The sequence below is a fragment of the Spermophilus citellus genome (assembly GCF_964194105.1).
Source record: "Spermophilus citellus genome assembly, chromosome: 6".
Lineage (NCBI taxonomy): Eukaryota > Metazoa > Chordata > Mammalia > Rodentia > Sciuridae > Spermophilus > Spermophilus citellus.
Window position 1 is genome coordinate 137,504,276 of NC_138187.1, and position 20,277 is coordinate 137,524,552.

At 36.3% G+C, this 20,277-nt stretch overlaps 1 protein-coding gene across 1 annotated transcript; it reads left to right on the forward strand.

The window, feature by feature from the left end:
• Nucleotides 1-391: 391 nt before the first annotated feature.
• Nucleotides 392-15,243, forward strand: ATP6V1G3 (ATPase H+ transporting V1 subunit G3; the record flags this gene model as incomplete). The annotated part of the gene is made up of 3 exons (XM_081299528.1): nt 392-473; nt 11,406-11,506; nt 15,040-15,243. The coding sequence occupies 3 exons, from the start codon at nt 392-394 to the stop codon at nt 15,211-15,213; spliced, it is 357 nt and encodes a 118-aa protein (XP_081155654.1). The 3' UTR covers nt 15,214-15,243.
• Nucleotides 15,244-20,277: the final 5,034 nt, after the last annotated feature.

Consider the following 20,277-nt stretch of genomic DNA (forward strand, 5'->3'; position numbering starts at 1 on the left):
TATACAAAAAAACCTTGTAACTTGAAAGATAAATTCAGTAAAAAAGTCAATATTTCTTGGAAGATTAGGGAAACTAATATTCTAAAAGACATCTTACTCAATTTTTTTTATAAGTAGACTCAACAGCCCATGAAAAGGGGCCTTATTTCACAGAGAAGAGCTGAAGCTGTCAGAAAAACAGTGATTTCTCAACTTCCTCATATTGACTTAACTTGTTTTTCTGGATTCCACCTTGGGCTCTCCTTGGCGCCCAAGGAGGTCAGTTTGGAGCAAACAATTGTGTGTTTGCTGTTGACACAATAATCCAGGGTATGTGGTGATTTCTCAAAAGATAAATGGACCTGCCATTTCCTGGGTTTCACAGAAGCTTCCTGACGTGGAGCAAGCTGCCATGACCAGCCAGTCCCAGGGAATCCACCAGCTCCTTCAGGCAGAGAAAAGGGCCAAGGACAAGTTAGAGGAAGCCAAGAAGAGTAAGTGTTGCCAGTGACGGGGTTTGTCACAAAATGGGTGAGGCCCTGGGAAGCAGGGACTTGAGTATGGGCTTCCAGGTCAGGCCCACCTGAGTTTAAATCCTGGTTTACCATCCTCCCTGTGAAACCCAGGTTGTTCATTAAAACTTGTGTTTTTATAGTGGGGATGAAGTTTCCTAATATAAATCCTTCTGAGAGGCCATGTGCTAAGTGAAAAAAAAATCACAGATTTTGAGATTATGGAGATGTTGCTTAATGCCTGGGTTCACAGCTTCCTTCCTGTCGCCACACCTTACTTTTTCTCAATTTTGTGCAAAGGTGAAGAGATTGACAACTTCCATACTGAGTCTCCCTACCTGACAGTAAACGAGCAAAGTTTTTATCCTTTTTAAGCATCAGTTTTCATTTCCATGAAATTGGAATCATAACAGTTTATAATTCATTGTTATCCCTCTCTTGATAGCTTTTGATTCTCAATATTTTATTATTATTATTATTATTAGTAGTAGTAGTAGTAGTAGTAGTAGTAGTAGTAGCAGAGATTGAACCTATGGGCGCTTAACCACAGAGCCACATCCCCAGCCCTTTTTATTTTTTATTTTGAGACAGGGTCTCAAAGTTGCTTAGGACCTTGCTAAGGCTGGCTTTGAACCTGCAGTTCTCCTGCCTCAGCTTCCCAAGCCATTGAGATTACAGGCATGAGCCACCATGCCCTGCTGATTCCAAATATCTAAAAATATTTCCATTTTATTCTCATTTTCTATCCTTTTATGTAGTCATGTATCTACATATTCACAAGTGAATGTCCTCAATAAATTTCAACTTTCTTCCTACTCTTTGTTATTCACAAGGTGTTAATGTTACTCCTGTTTTGAAACAAAATTTATGATTTGACCACAGTTATATTTTAAAAAGAGAAAATATGGTGCCAGCCTCCATGCTCAATATTTATCTTATTTACTACTCACCATGACCTTTATTGCAAAAGGGGAAAGTGATGCTTTGAGAAATTATGCAATTTACCTAAGGTCACAGGGAGGATAAGTGGTAGAGACAGCGTTGGATGAGGTCTGATTCCTCAGTCAAGATATTAACCAATGCACTGTATGAATTTTATCCATTTTTATAATGAAAAAACTAACAACTTACAGATATACAGCTTGAATTAAGTTCCCTTAGGCCAATATCTGTATTTTTTCTTCATTATTTACTTTATAATAATTTGTAGAGGCACTCATCTTCTTCATAATTGTTTTGCCCAACTCTTCCATTGGAGCCAAAGTTTGGGGAGGTAGGAATTATGTCTCAAAATTGTTGCTTCTGTGACTCTTTTGGTGAATGTAGGGCCAAATTAGAATAAAAGCTTAGTTAATTACTAAAAAAAAAAAAAAAAAAAAAAAAAAAGCTTATTTAATTGTATTGAGCAAGTGGTGGAATAGTTCACTGTGATGCAAGAGAAGAAGTCAGGAAGGAGATAGGCACTACTCTGTTCACTAGGGCTTTCAACCATGGTAAAATCTTTCCCTTTATGAAGATAAATTTATTATCTGAACACTCAGCAATATAGACACCAACACCCCAAACAGAGAAGATTCCAGCTAGAGATGAGAGGAGAGGAGAATTTCCTCTTCAACAACAAAAATGCAAATAATTGCAAGATGATATGAATGCAGTAATTTTATAGAAAAAAAAAAGCAGTTCCATACTGGGTGGTTGAAAAAAAATCTCCCCTACCTTTTGTTGAACTTTCTGTTAACCACATTTAAAATTTCCAGAGGAGAAGACTAAAATAAAGATGTGACAATTAGGTTCTTTGCTTCCTCATTAGAGAGGAAAACATAGGACAATATGGAGCCCATATAACATCAATATTATTGTACAGTTCAAATCGTTCTTGCCAATTATTTTTTTCTCCTTTTTCAAATTCAGCAGAGAAGTATTGCTAACCATGTAGGTTGTTTGGGAGTGGGAGCCACTAAGGACAACATGGCTTCAACTTCACATGAAGATAAAGCCAACCTTTCTCTTGCCTCTTGAGCATGTGCTCTCCTTGGGCAACCTCTTCTCAGATATCAGTATTTTAAAAAATGCATAATGTATTGCTTCTATACAAAATGCTCATTTTATTTTCTAATAACTTAAAGTACATGCAGGCTTTTTTTTTCTTAGTATACCATATCTTTGTTCATGAGTATTGAACCAACAACAAAGAATAACCCAGGCTTTAAAAGCATCTTGGAGAATATTTTAACTTTCAACAACTAACTCATACACTGAGTTACAGAAAATTTCAGTGGGTTCTCTTTGCTTAGCACAAATTCCACTGAATACAGTTTTCTTACACAGCCATTAACAGGCAGCAGTGTCTGGTCAAAACAGCACCCATCCTACCCGACGCCCCAAGCATGCTGTGGCAAAGGGTATGTTGGTATGTTGTAACGTCCCTTATGTTTCAGTAGTTTTTGTTTTCATTCATTTATTTTATTCAATAAGAATTGACTGAGTGCCTTTCAAGTTTTGTGCCACCTTGATGTAAGCACTAATGAGTACCTGAAGATTCTTACTTAACTCTCTAGTGAAGATAAGTACCTAAGAGGCCGTTGATATAAGAAATGCATAATGACATGAGTGGTATGAGCAGTCATTGTTTTTACAAAATCATATGTTTTTACTTTATTTTTTCTATAAAAAGATTAATTAGAAAATCTGGCATATCAAGGCAGAAGAGAGATTCAGAATGAAGGTTAATAAGTCCCAACAGTGAAAACCACTGTAGAAGTTCTGTATCACTTTCTCTTTCTTACATTCATTTATTTGGAAGTCAAACTTAGGAGTCTGCTTGAGTAGGACTCATGAGTATGTATTTTAAAATGAAAAGAAATGCTTGGGAAGAGAAAAGAAAACCCACCCAAGGTAATTCAGGCAATTCATTGTTAATTGTTTTAGGAATAAAAGTCCAAGACAGACAAGGTGGCAATGTTTACGTATTATGTTGCAAAAATATTAATATATTTCATTATTGAGGACTGTCTCAGATCCCAGTAAAGCTGTTACATAATACAATATAGAGTACAAACATTTTGCCTTAGGGAATACAGACAAGGGAATGTGGTGTGATGTTATCAGGAACTCTCCTAAAGGCCAAAGCCCATCAGGCCTGTAGAAACAGAATATGCTGGTTCCTGCTCTCAAGGCCCTCAATCGCCAGACACAGAGGCACTGAGAGGGGGCCACAGGGCTGTGGACAGGCTTGAAAGTCAGCATGGGAGGCATTACAAGAGAAGGAATGTTGGTTTAAGTTTAAAACCCATGTTTCTTAACATAGGTTATTTAGCATTTTTGAACTTCAGCTTTCCTTTTTTAAAATAAATAAAAATACAAGCTATTATCAATCTACCTAATAACCAAGATGTTTAAAGGATATGAAAATGTACATAAGATAGTGAATTTGAGTTCAAACTAGGTACGTGGAGATATTTAATATGTATTATATATATATGAATATTGTTCTAAATAATAACAACACAAGAGTAAGTAGAATAGAGAAATCTAGTTTCATTCTTTGTACCCTGGTCCTTTGTTTGGGGTCTATATTTCCTATTCCAAGGGAGTCCTTGACCATTTCCAGTAAGTTGACGAGAAAGGTTTAGATATTCATTTCTATTCACTGAATACAGACTAATTATATTTATTAGTTAAAATTCTCATATATATATATTTTACATGTAAAACAGCCTTACAGCAGTTAGATGGAATCACAATAGGTTTGTACTGCTTTAAACAATCTTACTAGGAGTTAACATTTTTTTGCCCAATAAATTGTTCATTAATCAAAACATAAAAGTAGGCACGTTGCTCCAAGACAAGTTACATTTTTTACAACAGAACATCATAGCGTTGCCCTGGAGGTCCATTGAACTGAATATTGAACTGAGCCTTCAATCAGAATCATATTACAAATTCACAGTATCGCCGTCCACACAAGGAAAAGAGACTGTGTTTCTGTGCAATATGTGACGATTTTGCTTTTAGTTGTGATCTTTTATGAAAGCTGCATGCATTGCAAACTTGGAAAACTGCAGCTCTGCATTAACACTGTTGGAAATGCTCAAATGCACGAGACTCAACATCACACGAAGGACCCATATTTCTTGAATCATTTCCTAACATGCCCTGTACCCCTTCTCACAAATAAGCACTCAAGTTGTCTCATTTAGAATCTGTAGAAAACAATGTCTGCGTGTAACTAAAAATTATAAATCGCATTATAGGATATGCTGTGTCAGCTAGTACAATAATGCAAAATAGTTTTATGGTATATACAATATCAACCACAAATAATTTTTTTCTTACATCTGCAAGTTACCTTTTGTTTCCAAATGTGCAGATATTCTGAATTATTTCAACAGGCCCCTTGATTTAATAAATTCTTGACTCTGCAAGTGCATATTCCGGGTTCATGAAGACATGACTTTTAATAAAGTAGTAAAATAAAAGTTGTTATATTAGAATTTCATGGCCTTGTCTTATATGTTTTGTAGGCCTGTAAATACTTCCTCTTTCTTTATAGTCCGTAGCTTAACAGGATATTTGTAAGTATATTGAACTTTCATTTCTGTGAGTGGGTGATATTAAATTATAGACCATTTTTCTGGACTAATAGCATTTGGTTATATTTAATCCAAGAGCTACACAAAGCTACTCATTATGATCTTTAATCAGGAAAATATAAGTAAAAGAAAAGCCAAGGAAAACATCAAGGAAGGAGATGTGAAAGGGAACTAGATTAGAGTCAGAAGAGAAACTCAGTAACAATCAACTTCACCAAAGGAGAGGTGGGCTTTCTTTTTATTTTTTCTTGTGACTTATTTCTTTTTACAGGGATTGTAATTGGTGAGAAAAATAATAGCATTCTTTGAATCTGGTTGGTTTTATGGTAATACTAATGATTCCCCAAAACCAAGAACATGTCCTTCCCCTTAAGTAGTAGGTGTTATTAGTAACAAATAGAAAGCTCCAAGCATCCCCCAATAATCCTTTGCTTTCAGAGCAAATCAAGGTGGCCTCTGTTCTGGTTGTCCTTATTTTTGTCAGGTGACACATTCATCCAGATACCTACCCTTTCTACTTTGTGAGAATACCTGTCTTAGCCTCTGCTGCCTATCTAACATCATCATCTCTGTGCTCCTCACTGTTCTTCTGCATCTGTTTCCTAGGGCCACTGTAACAAATGACCACAAAGTGGTTGAGTTTCAACAACAGAAAGGTATTATCTTACTGTCCTGGAGGCCAGAAGTCCCAAAGTGAGGTGCTATCAAGGTTGGAATCCTTCAGGCTGTGCTCAAGGAGTACTGCATGCCTCTGTCCCAGTGGGCACTCCTGGGATTCTATCTCTATCATTCTTTTGTCTGCCCCCACAATCATATGTCCTTTTTCACTGTGTGTCTGTTTAGTCTTTGAGTCCTTGTGTCCAAATCTCCCTGTCTTTACACTGACACCAGTCATTGAACTTAGGACCCACTTTAATCCAGTACAACCTCACCTTAACGTGATCACATCTTCATAGCTCTTATTCCCAAATAAGGTTATATTTACAAGTACCAGAAATTAGGACTCTGACACGTCATTTTTTTGGGGGGGGAAGTGTAGCGAGGCAGGGGGTACAAAATTAAATTCACAATATCCTCTAAGTGTCAAGTTTATTTGGCCACATTGAGCCCTTATCTTACTTTCTTTGCCCCCTTTAGTGGTTAAATATTCCCAAATAAGTGCTTATATTCCCTATGCCTATAATCTTTTCATTCTATTTTCCTCTGAGCTTCTATTCCTACAACTCTACTAAACCTCCTCTTGCCAAAATGAGCCATGTTTCTAAACCTGATGCATTCAGCATCTCATTCACAGTTAGATTCCTCTTTCATCTCTAAGATTCTTCTTCCACTTGACTTCAGGACACTACATTCATGGTTGACTTCTAGATCTTCTCAGTCCCACTGAGAAGATCAGCGCCCCACTGAGGACCTATTCTGTACATCTGCAGACACTCCGTAGGTGTTCTCATCCAATCCTCTGACTTTATAATCCTGACTCCATGTAGAGGATCCCAAATTTGATCTTTCCTGCCCCAGCCGCTTCTCTGATCTCCAAATTCAGATGAACATCAGCTTTTTCAAAATCACTACTGGATATTTGACATCTCAACAAAATTGTATCCTAGACTCCACCTCAAAATAAAATGTTGAGGTCATCACTAAGTCCTCTTTGTCTCTTACACTGATCAATCACCTCCTCCAACTCCAAAGAATATATAATCCCTTCTTGTCGACTCTACTACAACTTACCTCTATGCTACTCCCTTAGCCCTAAATCTTTCCTACACCAGCCAAAAACTCCTTTGAAATCATGATCAGTATTATGTCGCACCTTAGCTAAGACTCCTTCATGAATTTAGCGTCTTAAAGACACGCCTTGTGAGCTGTGAGCTGTGAGCGGCACCTGACCTGGGCCCACTACTAGTACTGTGGTCATCTCCTCACACTAAACTGTCCTGTTTTCTTTGCCATAGCAAAGAGGTGGTGTTTCTGCAATTCCTAGAACATGTCAAATGCCCTCCCACCATGGCCTCTGTACTTTCTGTTCTCTCCACCTTGAACAGGCTTCCCCTTCGTCTACCTGCATGATCATCTGTCTTTTTCCTTCAAGTCTCTGTTTGCATATCGTTTTATCTGAGGGAACTGATCTATCTAAATTAGCACCTATCACCATTTCTCTCTATCCCTTATGCTCCTTTATTCTTCATAGTATTCAATATCCTTGTCATATTATGTATACATTGTCTATTTTCTATTTTTGTCTCTTGAATTGCATCCAAAAGGCAGATTCTATAACAACAGGAAGTCTGTGGGATCTCCATACATCCAGAAAAGTGTGTGGTACTTATTAGACATCTGAGAATGTCAGATGACTAAGTGGTCCATTTCAGATTTCTGTAGCATTTGATTCCATTGGCTATAGGCTGCTTGGGATGTTCTCTTCACGAGTTTAGCTTCTTTTTAATTTCTCTTCCTCTCTGCCTACTACTGTCAGGCTTCTCCTAAGGATCCACTTCCTTTTCTTGAACGTTGATATTCCCCCAATTTGAGACCTTATCCCTCTTTTCTCCTCATTCTTTATACTCTCCCTTAATTTCTGTCCAAATACCTTTGCTATGACTAGCACACACCCTGGATGACTGACATGCAAATCTTCCTCCATGGCAGTCCTTTCTCCTAAATTCCAGACTTGTCTGTCCTGTTGGACTATGATTACCTCTCCTAGGATATCCCTGGGAAGGCCTGAGGACTTTTCCTCAAACTCATGCCTCGCTTATCATTTTCCTTCTTAAAAAGAATTGAACCTGTTTTCCTAAGATTAAAAACTCATTAAATAACTAGTTCAGTTTCTTTTCTAATATTTCCAATAACATATTATAAGAGATTATTAGCTCTGTTTTATAGATAAGAAAACAGACTCAAATTCTAAGTAACATGCTCCAAAAACAGACCTAAATTCTAAGTAACATGCTCCAAGTTACAAAGATTATGATGTCCTGTTCTGGTGGTACCAAGTGGATAATTCTTACTCATTTCTGAGAAAATAAATGAAATATCATTTTTCCCATCAGAAATGATTCCAAAAAAGCTTAGTAGCCCAAGCAATAGAGTTGCTTTCTCTGTGTCTCAGGGCTTGCATCTTGGGCCATGAAGTTCACTTGTCCAATTCCAGAAAGAGCAGAGCCTATCTTTGAGCAAAAAGATCTTAACTTTGAGCATATGTGGAATTCAGCTTTAACTTGCCCCAAATTGATTTTTTAACTCTTTCTCCACAAAATACCTGAAAATCAGGTCAAGAATCCCCCTTTTTCTCTTCACAAAACAATTCTGTAGAATATATCTCAACCATGACTTGTTAAATGTAGATGTCTGCATAATAAGCTACATGTCTAAAAATGAATGAGGCTGAACTATTTAGACTGTCCTCAGATCCATCTTATAAAGGATCTTCTTGTCCTTTCTTAGTCTGTCCCTTTGCTCTGTCTTTGCTGGTACATCTACTCAGTCTAGTGGTTCCTTCCTCAGAGATTTCTCCTAACCTCCTCCAACAGCCTCCTCAGAGTCCCGTGATATGTGTCCGGGTGAATTTGTTTACACTTTGGGGTGTTACTTTTTTAATGTAAGACATAGCATGACTATTGGAGTAGAGGCAAACCATGGACTCTCTATAGAATTTTAGTAGCAGTGTTTCTATAAGCATTGTGATTTTTTTAACTGTTCTAGAACAAGCAGAACAAAGGTTTATGTTTTAGCTTTTTTACAATTTTTTTAGGCAGTTTGCCATTTTGTTTTACAATTTTCCTCTTGGAAACTGGAGCAGCATGCACACATTTCCAATGTATGTGAAATTTATGTCACCTGGAAGCAAGGACCATGCATTGTGTACTTCTCCTCTGTTGTTCACTGTATGCTTATATAGTAGGTGGTCAGTAAAGTTGAAGTGAATAATGGAAGAATAAAGTAAAACCCTCCTTTCCTACACAACTATACAGCATTATTTTTAGCACTATTTAAAATCATGACGCATAAGATGAACACAATTTCTAAACCAAAAAATCAAGACATTCTGCCTGATAATCCTGTGTCTTTATAGGAATTTGTGGATCATATATTCAATTAGTTATGTAGAAAATCTGACTATCTCATATGGTTACTCCTGTATTTGAAACAAAGTGTACTGATATTAATTAAGAATATGAACCTCTTTTTGTCCACAGTCACCATGTTTTTGGTGCTTCAGAATAAACAAGTACAATTTCAAAATTTGTCCATCTTCCTACACAGAGCAAGAAGCAAGCTGGAGGTTAAGATGAGTGGATTTGACACGTGCATGTGCTTCACCTCTAACCAAGCTGTAGGCTTTAGACTTCTGTTTCTTCCACTGGATTAAATCAGGTGTAGTACACACAGCCCCTTGCACGGTGGCAGCTGCTGAGTCCATCCAGAAAACTATTGTGCCAGCAGTGATTTCCCTGTGGCTCTCCTATTTAATTGAATGAGAGCCAGCAGGTGACTGGTGCCACGACCTGGGAATCACAGACACACACTGAGCCTGTCACAGGGTGTTGGAGCTTATGTGCATGCTCTTAGTGGATCACAGGATCCTGCTCAGAGGAAGGGCATGCAGCGTGTGTCCCATTATTATTACTGTTATTGTTATTATCATTTTATCATTATTATGTGCTAAAGAGTTATGACTTTGAAACCAATCGTTTTAGATATTGTGCAACTAAACATAATGATGGCATGTGTGATTTATTTTATAAAATATTTAGAGGCATTGCAACTCATTATTGCCATGAAAATATTCATACATTACCATTTTATATTGTCCTGATGTTAAAAACAGTGATAAGAAAGCAGTCTGTGGACCAAGGAATCAGCTTCCCTACCAACACTTCTATTTGTTCTGTTCACAGAATCTCTGGGAATAGAATGTGTTTGGTTCCACAAAATGGTAAGAAACATAGAGAACAAAGGAATCCGAATACACAATATGAGCATTAGTTAACTAGGGTGAAGGTAGGCATTGATGTAGCAACCACTAAGCCTCAAACACCAGAATAACATTCATTTTTACCAGACGAGGATTTTCAAGACAGTAAAGAAAGCTAATTACCTATTCTAAGTGAGGTTTCACCAGTTCCATTCAAGGATGGTAGACATTAAAAAGGAACATTTCAATTTGCAAGTCAGTGCATCTATCCTTATTTCAAATACATACCCAGTGACTAGCAAAGCCACTCAAACCTAGCAGGGAAATGTAGCAACTGTCTACATTTGAATGCTACAAAGATATCAATAACATACACAGATGATAGACAAAAGTTAATATGAAGATTTTCTTCCCTGTTACTTAATGAGAACATATTATCTAGTTCAAAGTCTACACAATGTAACAGTTGACAAAAATTGTAAACAAAATCTTGAGACATGATAAGTCATACTAAATGGGCAAAAGAAGAAAGGCATTTTACTGAAATGGAAAGATAGGAGATGCAGAGAAAAGAATTTTCATAAGGTTCCATTTCTTTACAACTTTAATTATCAAAAATCCTTAGTACCTAACCCCCTGAAGGTGGTGGGGTCATAGTAGCAATTAATATTACATTGGTTGTCCAAAACTTTGTGTGCTTAGCTGATTGTATTTGTCTCAAACTTTCATCTCATATGATGTCTGCTGGCTGAAGGCTTACACCTTAGCTCTTAATAAAAGAAAAGGGGCTACTTAACGAAATGTCCTAACCATTAAAAACAATTGGTTTTACAACCACTTTCAAGTCCCCCTCAGAGAAAGCTACTACAAGAAAAAGAAAATCTACTTTGATGTGCTATGGGGTTTAATCAGACAGTCTAGATTAACAAATGGTAAGAAAAAAAAATCCCAATAAAATGTCTAAAAAAATTATAAGTCAGTTTGATAGAGTCTGAGTTGCATGTTTGTCGTGATTTTGGAGAACTGCCAGTGGCAAATAGGATCCAGTTGGTGTGGACTGAAGGATTCCTGGCAGCAAATCAGGACAGAAAATCTGACCAAATGATGTCTTTTCGAGTAAGTGACAGCCAAAAGCTGTTCTCTGGCTGTTACTGCTGTGAGTAAACGGGCGGATATTTTATTTAAACATGTAAGTGTGAAAGAAATTTGTCATTGCCATGTTCTAAAGAATCCTATAGAAAAATAAGAAATTTTCAATATTATTTTTTTTGCAATGAAGTTTGACATTCTAGGGGGAGGAGTCTAAAACATGGAGAAATCATCCATGTTTTAAAAAATCAAATTTGAAATCCCATGCATATCTAAAAGAAATATCATTTCTTCTATGCCACTGTGAACTTCCAGGAAAGGGGAAGAGACTGAAGCAAGCTAAGGAGGAGGCGATGGCTGAAGTGGACCAGTACAGAATGCAGAGAGACCAGGAGTTTCGACTTAAACAGTCTAAGGTAAGCCAGGATGCCCGCACTGATTTATGCTGCATAGAGGATAAGATATTAATATTCATAAGGCATAAGGAGGAACCTTAGGAGAACTATGCTGTGATTCAGCAGGTACAGTCCACACAAAGCTAAACACCAAACTAGATCTTAAACATTACAGAATTATCAAGTTTACCTTTTCAGTTTCAAGGTGTTTTAAATTTGTCAGACAATATGTCTCTGGATAGTTGTTATCTGATGTTGACTATGTATTAAAAAAAGTCATAATCTCAAATATACAAATTGAAGGGACTAAAATATCATTGCTACCACAGATTATTGACTGACACCATTTTAAAAAAAACTACAGAAAACATTTTGTTTCTTTAATGTTTACTAGTAAAATTAATTTTTAAAATGCATGATGAGATATAGAATGAACTCGTCAAACAGAACATGCCCCTGCCACAGGAACTTTACACACCTCATGTTACTCCCTGTAATTCTAATCTTTTTGACTCATTCATCTTTCTTTAATATGCGATCATGAATTTCCTTTCCTGATGACCTTATCTAAAATTATCTCTCTTTTGAAAGTAAAGGAAAGCAATACTCCATTACAGTCCATTCTTTCTCTTCATTGCATTTATCACTGTCTGATATATTAAGTATTTACACTTTTTTCTTACTGCCTGTCTTTCCTTCTCACTGTAAGCACCAAAATAGCAGATTCGTTGTTTTATTCTCTGTTGTTTTCCTAGGTTTTAAAACAGTCCGCCTCCTAGTAGGCATGCAATAAAAGTTAGTGGAAATAATGAATAACTAAATATTTCCTCTGTGGCTTTATCTTTCCTATTGGATCCTGTTATATTAAAATCTGAGAAAATAATCATCCTTCATAACAACCAGCTTTGATTATCATATGTAGGATATCTCTGAAAGGATAGTTGTTATTTCTGGTTTTTTTCTTTAAGTCATAACAAATCTGACCATAATTTCTGCAAGTGGTTGGATTAAACCTCTTGAAATACTATTTCTCCTGAAGAATCCTATCAGATGTAAATCTGGTTCCAGATTTGTTCACTGCTTTAGACAATAATTAAAAACTCTTTCTTGCTCTCATAATTGGAGCTCCAAGCCAATTTTACAGCTAGTTGATCAAAAGCTCACATAGAAAAGTCATCATGTTTAAGCCTCTTGCTACTTCAAGCATAATGTAAAACCATTACTGCGGATCTTTCCTTGGATGACCTCCATATGTCAGGCATATTGCTATTCCCATTAAATCTCGTCATCATTAACCCAGGGCAATTAGGAGGTCTGGGAGGAGACCCAAAAAAACGGTTTTATGCCTGCTGTGGGTATTGTACCCTGATGTTTCTTTTTTGGTTGTTGCCTTTTAGCTTTTGTTAATACAAATGTTTCTTCGAGTCTTCTTACTATTCAACACAGACAGGTTATTCAAATGTGGGTTATAGTTATATATCCACTGGTACTACTTTATCAATGACTTGTTTATCCCTTGCTCATCATTTCTACCTAATGTACCAACTACTCCTAAAGAGATATGGCATTGCTAAAAGAAAATATGGACTACAGAAAATTAAATCTATTGTTAACATTAGTAAAAGTCAGATAAGCCACGAATCCAAACAAAAGACCCAAATAATGGTTTCCATGAGCACACAGAAGACTTTTATATTTTTTACTTCTGAATTCATATCATGAGAGCATTTTGTTTCCTTGAAGTAATAAAAAATTGAGAGTCCCAAACTGTTTTGCTTAATATTGTGGGTCCTGAAGTTCTGCTATCCCTGAAACTGGAGCATTTGAACAATTGCTAAGGAAAGATACTTAGTGTTGAAGATCCAACTGTCAGTATCAGTCATTAGGTTGGAAGTCTGTGCACATCACTCTCAAAGTAAAAGTTTTGAAAAATAAAAAAAGTCCTAAAGTGGCACCCTTTGAACAAATGGATCATGACATGTTACAGAATGATCAACTTGTAATGTACATAGTGTCCCAAATGTGAAAAGGCTTCTGCCAACAGGAACAACACAACACAGGTAATGAGTTTTCTGTAACATTTGGAGATTGGAGATATAATCATTCTACTTTGCTTAACAAATATGTACCCAGCATAGGTAACAGTCTCATAACAGTTGATCTTTTAATTTTTTTACCACTTAAGACATTGGATTTAAGAGAAAAAAAATGTTTTTCAATTCCTTAGAGTCCCAAATAAACCAGTAAATTTAAAAAGAAAAAAGTTTGAATTGGGTAGAATTATTTTGATAAACAGTTCTATTTTTAAACCCCTTAGTAAGGGAAATTTGGACCATGTGTGTCTGCTTTCTGTATACTCATTTATGAAAATATTATTTTGTAAAAGTTATTTAGTGTCTCAGAAGCTGCATCCTCTCAAAATTATTTTCTTTGAACTGGGATGCCCTTGTTGCCTGGATTATAAACAGAAAAGAACTGGAACCCAATAGACTCAGTTGCATTTGATTTGAAGCTTAGGATCCAGAACAATGATGGGGGTTCCAGATGTTAGAACAGTCTAGCAACCCTAAGGTGGAAGTCATGATTAGTGGAGCTACTTAGATCATACCAGATGCACCTCTCCCCTTAACACAGAAGTGGAAAACAAGCAAATCCAGCTATCTTGTCTTAATGAAACCACATTTAAGAAAGATCAAGTTCACAAGTAGATGAATTAAGAGTTGATTGTTTATCTAAGGTTGACTTTCAAAGTGTCTCAGTGCAGTTTTCCTTTAAAATAATAATTCTTCCAATAACTCTCCCTGCAAGATAAGGATTTGGTCCAATCACGACTCATGGCTGTATAAGAAACTAAGAGGATAGAGAACATGATGGAAAGTGCTAATAGCCAATTAAAGAGTAATTAGAAAAGTCTGTTCAACTGTGGCTAAAGGATAGTTTGACTAAATGAACAAGCATATCTCAATTTGAAAGAATTTCAATTTATACCAAAATTCTCAATAGTGTATCTATTAACCGAATCTGTCTCCATAGGCACGTAAAAGCATTTGGGATGTGTACTTCAGCTGTATCTTCCCAAGAATCAATGAAGGTCAGATAATGTATTTTAACAATAGGAAACCCAATAACCCTCTCTTTAAAAACTAGCCAAAGTGGGCTTACTGGTGCCTACCAATTTTGTTTTCTAGACTAGTAATTCAGAAATTAAGCAACAGGGGAGATGTGAGATCAGAATGGAAACTAGTACAAAACATGAGAAATGTGATGAGAAAACTTCTGAGCATAGTATCATGACTGTAAACTGGTTTGTGATTTGTACTGTGTGGCATCAGTTAGAAGTGAAAAAATAACCTGTTATGTCATTTCCATAACAGGAAAGTCCATCTTCACACTCATGGTCTTAGTGTTCTAGTCTGTCCTCTGGGGGAAAAATCTGGACAGAGAATAGATAGTGTGTGTTCCATAGACCATTCATCAATAAATAGGTTAGGGTTTATAAAACAACAAAATTTTAACATGACTATGGTGTGACGATTCCATCTCTTGCTTCCTAGATAATGGGTTCTCAGAGTAATGTCTCCTACGAAATTGAAGAACAAACACAGGGAAAGCTTCAGGAACTTCATGGGAGCTACAACAAGTGTATGGAGGATGTGATTAAACAGCTCTTGATGATAGTCTGCGACATAAACCCAGAAATCCACATGAACTACAGAGCCACCAACTGACGTACCTAAAACTGTTCCAAGGAGTGGTGTGTGGATGCCTCCTGCTTGCTGGTAGCTTCATGTTTGCATTAAGAAATTTAAAACGTTAATCTTATTTACTGAACATTTATAAAATTCAGTGTGCATGAATTCACACATGGGCGCTTAATTTTAAAAAGTAAATAAAGCTATCATTTTATCTTTCCCGGTGGTAATAGTCATTAAATGGTGTTGTCATTTAACTGGGAACAAGTCAAAAATGCCGAGTAACGTACTTTTGATATCGAAAGGAAACTGACTTTCAGGATGTCACTTTTTAAAAAATGTCTTCTTTTATCAAATCAGATAAGCTCTTGGGAGTGGTCATTAAAAACTAATTTTTAAGAGGAATATGACTCCTATACACATCTAAAATGAACATGTCAAGGATTTTAATTCACTAACCAATGAGGAAACCATAAAATGTTACCAATAGTTAAAAAAAAAAGATTGCATAAAAAGAAGAGAGAAACAGAAAGAGACATGGTAGATTATGCAATTATCTTAGGAGAAATGGGTCCCGGAACTATTCCATTCACCTAATTTCAACTAACCACATATTATTCTCTTTCAAGTATTTTTTTAAACAACAACAACAACAAAATGACAAGTGACTCCTTGCATAATGAGTTCATATACCATTAACTTATTCTCTCAGCAATAACTAAGCAAAATTCTGAAGTGCTAAGTACTTTGTTAGTTCGATGTATAACTCATCTCAGTCCTACTGTGGGGGCAGTGTTATTGCCTGCCTGCTTAAAAATGGCAAGGAGTATAAGGAACTTTCCTGGAAGTGCTTGGGGAACAATGGTAGCCAGGAGCTTCGCCCTGGCAAGGGAACTCCAATGTCTACTCCCTTCCCTTCTCACCAAACTGCCTACCCAGAACGTTCCTATATATACATCATTATAATCACAGATACTAAATGTCTTTGATTTTCAAATAATATATGGAGGCAAATTCTAATTCCATTACAAACAAAAGTTAATTAGTAGATTTAACCGTTATTGTTTTGCCACATATTTTAGTATTTCTTACATAATCACTTTTATATTCACATTAGATAAATGGAAAAAAAATTGTAATTCCAGTTGTTTCCCTACTTTCCCTAAAAAAAGGAAAACCATTCAGGTCAGTTCAGTTTTATGTGGTAGACAGTGCACATCAAGTAAAGTTGTCTCCCCAAAATAGAACTGTCATGGGGGATTTCCACTTCAACACAGATTCTAAGAATTCAACTACTCCAGCCTGCAGACCTGAGATATTAGAAAACATGAGTAAAACATCCCATGTGAAAGATACCAAATGAAAATAAAGTTGTGAAAAACACAGCCTCATAGTTTGCCATACATCATAATTCTTAATTTTCCATCTTATATCATGAAAACCAAACATCAATTCTCTGGATATGAAAGCTTGAATATATATTATCTGGAACAGCCAAGTTAAGAAATTCCTGAGCCTGCACAGGACATAGGATTATTTTTTTTAGGTCCAAAATACTTTAGAAACACATTAAAGTCATTATAGGATTTTTCTCCAATATACAGTGGTGCCAAACCCCAGAAAAGAAATGAGAATTGGGTGTTGACAGGTTGTCATCTGACCCTGCTGTGCCCAAACTCTGTGCATCCCTTTGGCAAATCCATAAACCTCCCCAGACCTCAGATTTTGTTTGGTGTTTTAATCTACAGGATGGTGTTGAACCAAGGGATCTCTATAGACCCTTTCATATTTAATTTGACATGCTAAATGGAATCAGTTTCAATGAGCAGTATTCATTATTTTTTCTTCACTATTATGGTATCTGTTAATTTCTCAAAGAACTCATATCTATTCCGAATACTCTATTGTCAGCAGTATGTACTCCCTCCTAGACTCTCTGTTTTTCACTTATTTTTATATTCAAATATGGTTTCATATCATTACATAACTGAATGAGTCATCTTCCCAGAACTCTCACATTCTCATGGATGGTAAAGTTGCCAAGTTGTACTTTCACATACAAAAAAAAGTTCTGAATTTCAGTGACAGGTCCTCTATTCATGAGAACTTCCTCAGTCACACCAAAAGGTTGACTTCTATGTACAATGTACTTATCCTAAAAGGTTTTGTCTGTTCATACAGGTCTTCACACAGAAATAAAATAATTTGAGTATGTTTTTATTTCTTCTCCTGTTTTTGCACAATCAGAAACTAAAAAAAAAAAATCGCTGCATTAAGTTCTTAATTATTTCCATTGCACCTGAAAACAAAGCCATGCAATTTGCAGAATTGTAAAGGAATAGAAAGATTGCAAAATTTTTTTTCTATATATCAGCACATGCACACAAACCCAGGGATTGCCACCAGGGCATCCCCACTATTATTTTATCAATGGAGAGAGACAGTGGGTAGTGTGGGCCAGAGTTTGCAGAGCTTCTACCTTTGGAATATTCCAGCTCAGGCCATCCCAGAAGAGCAAACCCCCAACATGTAAGGGCAGCATTACATAACCTAGCCAGCAATTCAGAGACCTATTAACCACCCAGAAGATCTACAAACTCATCCAGTATGAGATTTATGAGGATGTGTTAGGAAGCAACAGCTGGGATGCCCATTAGATCATGTTCTTTAAAAAAGAGAGGGTGATCAACGGTCTTTCTTGACTGATACTCAGAGTTCAAGTAAAACAGGGCAGATGTGTGACTGTTAAGAGTCGCATACTATTTGAGTAGAGAATGCATGTGGAGAGAGAGCAACCATAGATAACTATGAAACTATACAAATCATCAGAGAAATGGTGCCATAGCTTGAAGGAAATGTATCTGGCATGGTTTTGTTTGGAATAGGAACTGTTAGAGCATACTCATACGCTTATTGAAATTCCACTGGAGGAAAAAAACTAATATGAAGATTAGAGAAGGGAGGTATTGCAGAAGCAAAGGGCCAGGGAGGAAAAGAAGCACAGGAATCAGATCCCCAGGGACAGAGCTGGCCTTGAATACAAACAGGCACTCCTACTAACAAGAAGACCACAGTGGGCACGGGTGACTAAAAAGTGGTTCCGTTGATTTAACATTAGGAAGATGAAGATGTTCCTACCTCATGACTACGGTATTCAAATTAAATATGAGAAAAATGATCAGCTGAGAATGAACAGGTTTTAGGAGACTTATCAAGACAAGTGAAAGGGTCAAATGGTCATTTTAGGAAGCAAGAAGATGACTTTGCTAGTTAAGTGTAGTAGGATTGCCAAAGTGTTAAATGCCCAAATAAGACCCATTGCCACACTTTTCTCTTGTGAAGGGTATGTCCAGGTGCAGGCAGGGAGAAGGCAGAGCCTGATTCCACCTCCAACAAAGACCTGAGTTCTGCTCCTTGTCCTACATCCTCTAGTTTTAAAATCAAGCTAGAATGTTTCTCAAAATACCTACAAATTTATGTCCCTAAATATATATATATTGTGTGTATACTGAAAGTAAAACACTAAGAATAAAAAAATATAAGCACAGAGATAATTAAAATATAATGATTCTGCTTTTTCAGCTTGAAATTTCATTACTGCTCATTTGCAGGTCTCTCCTATTTTCTATTTTCCTATCTTTCTTGGGACTGCCTAATATCAACACTGCAAGAAATCACTGGCTTAGTAAGTTTCCTTTGTTCTAAATGTGACCTGAAGGAGCCACTGGCTAATGACTTAAATAACAGAGAGATCTTGCATCCTGTGTACACCAGACATTGATAGGTGTATTTATTCAACCAAGGTTTGTTGAATCCTGATATATCACACATTTAAGGTTGGTAGTGAAAACACGGCCATGATTATTACTGAAATAGACACAAGTCTTATAGTCTTGGTCCTACCATTTTCAGCAACCCAAGTTTTGAATTCTAGTTTAAGATGAGGTACACTTCAAATGTGTTGGAGTTCCCAGTGTCCTCAAATCAATTGAACTCCTGCTATCAGTACTATGAACAGAGAGCATATTTACTCTGACTCGTATTAAAGAGGCAGTGCAGCTTAGTAGTTAGGAGCACCATCACTGGCCTAGGCTAGATTCATAAATAAGTGGATACATGAGTTTTTATAATAATGAGAGTAATTATTATTATTAGGAAAAAAAACTAAGATGAACAGGCTGATCTAAAGATAAAATAACTGTAGAAGGAGGTTATGAGGTGAGAGTAGCAAACTTACTTGTGCAGCCAGTTTAACTGGCCCGTTATGATATTATCTCATTTTTAAAGTAAACTCTAAACTATTTCTTCATCTTCAGTAAAGTAGAATCCAACAGAAGTTTCATTGAGCCTATTTTATCATACTAGCACTTCATTGAAAAAGTGTTAAAACTGTCAACTTGTTATCATTTTTATTAACGTGTAATCAATTAATAAGAACATATGTGTTCTGAAGACAGACCCTAAAGATATTTTAATAGAGGTTCCAGTGAACACAAGAACTTGCCAATATTCTGAAGACCTGTTTCCTAATAAATTCACAGTTTGTTGTCACAGTTCAGAAGATGCTTTCCTAAGTACAAATGTAAATATGTCCAAACATCCCAAATAAAACCACTGGCATCAACTGTTATGTACATTTAAATCTATGCAAGAAGCAAGAAACTTCTCATGGTGATAATATCAGAATCAGCAAGGTTTAAAAGAGCTACAACTTTGATGATTTAAACTTAGAGTATCACATATTTAAAAAAAAAAAAAAAAAAAAAAAAAGACTTTCAAACTTGCAAGGGACCACACAGAAAGGAAGAGGAATGATCAGACCTGAATATAAACACAAAAGTGCTCCCCACCCCAGCCATGAAATACTAAATGTGTCTAATTAGAATTAACCAATACCATTCTCACTAACTCAAGTTACACCCTTATTAGTGGTGAGAAAGTCAAAACAGCAGTGTTATCAGCTCATCTAGCAAAGGAAATCATAATACTAACGCCATTCTTACAACAATATGCTAGCTGCCTTGGCCAAGAGTTTCTTTTCATTCTCTTTTGGCCTCACAAACCCTACTGCTCTTTAAAAGTTGGTCTAATTAGTAAAGT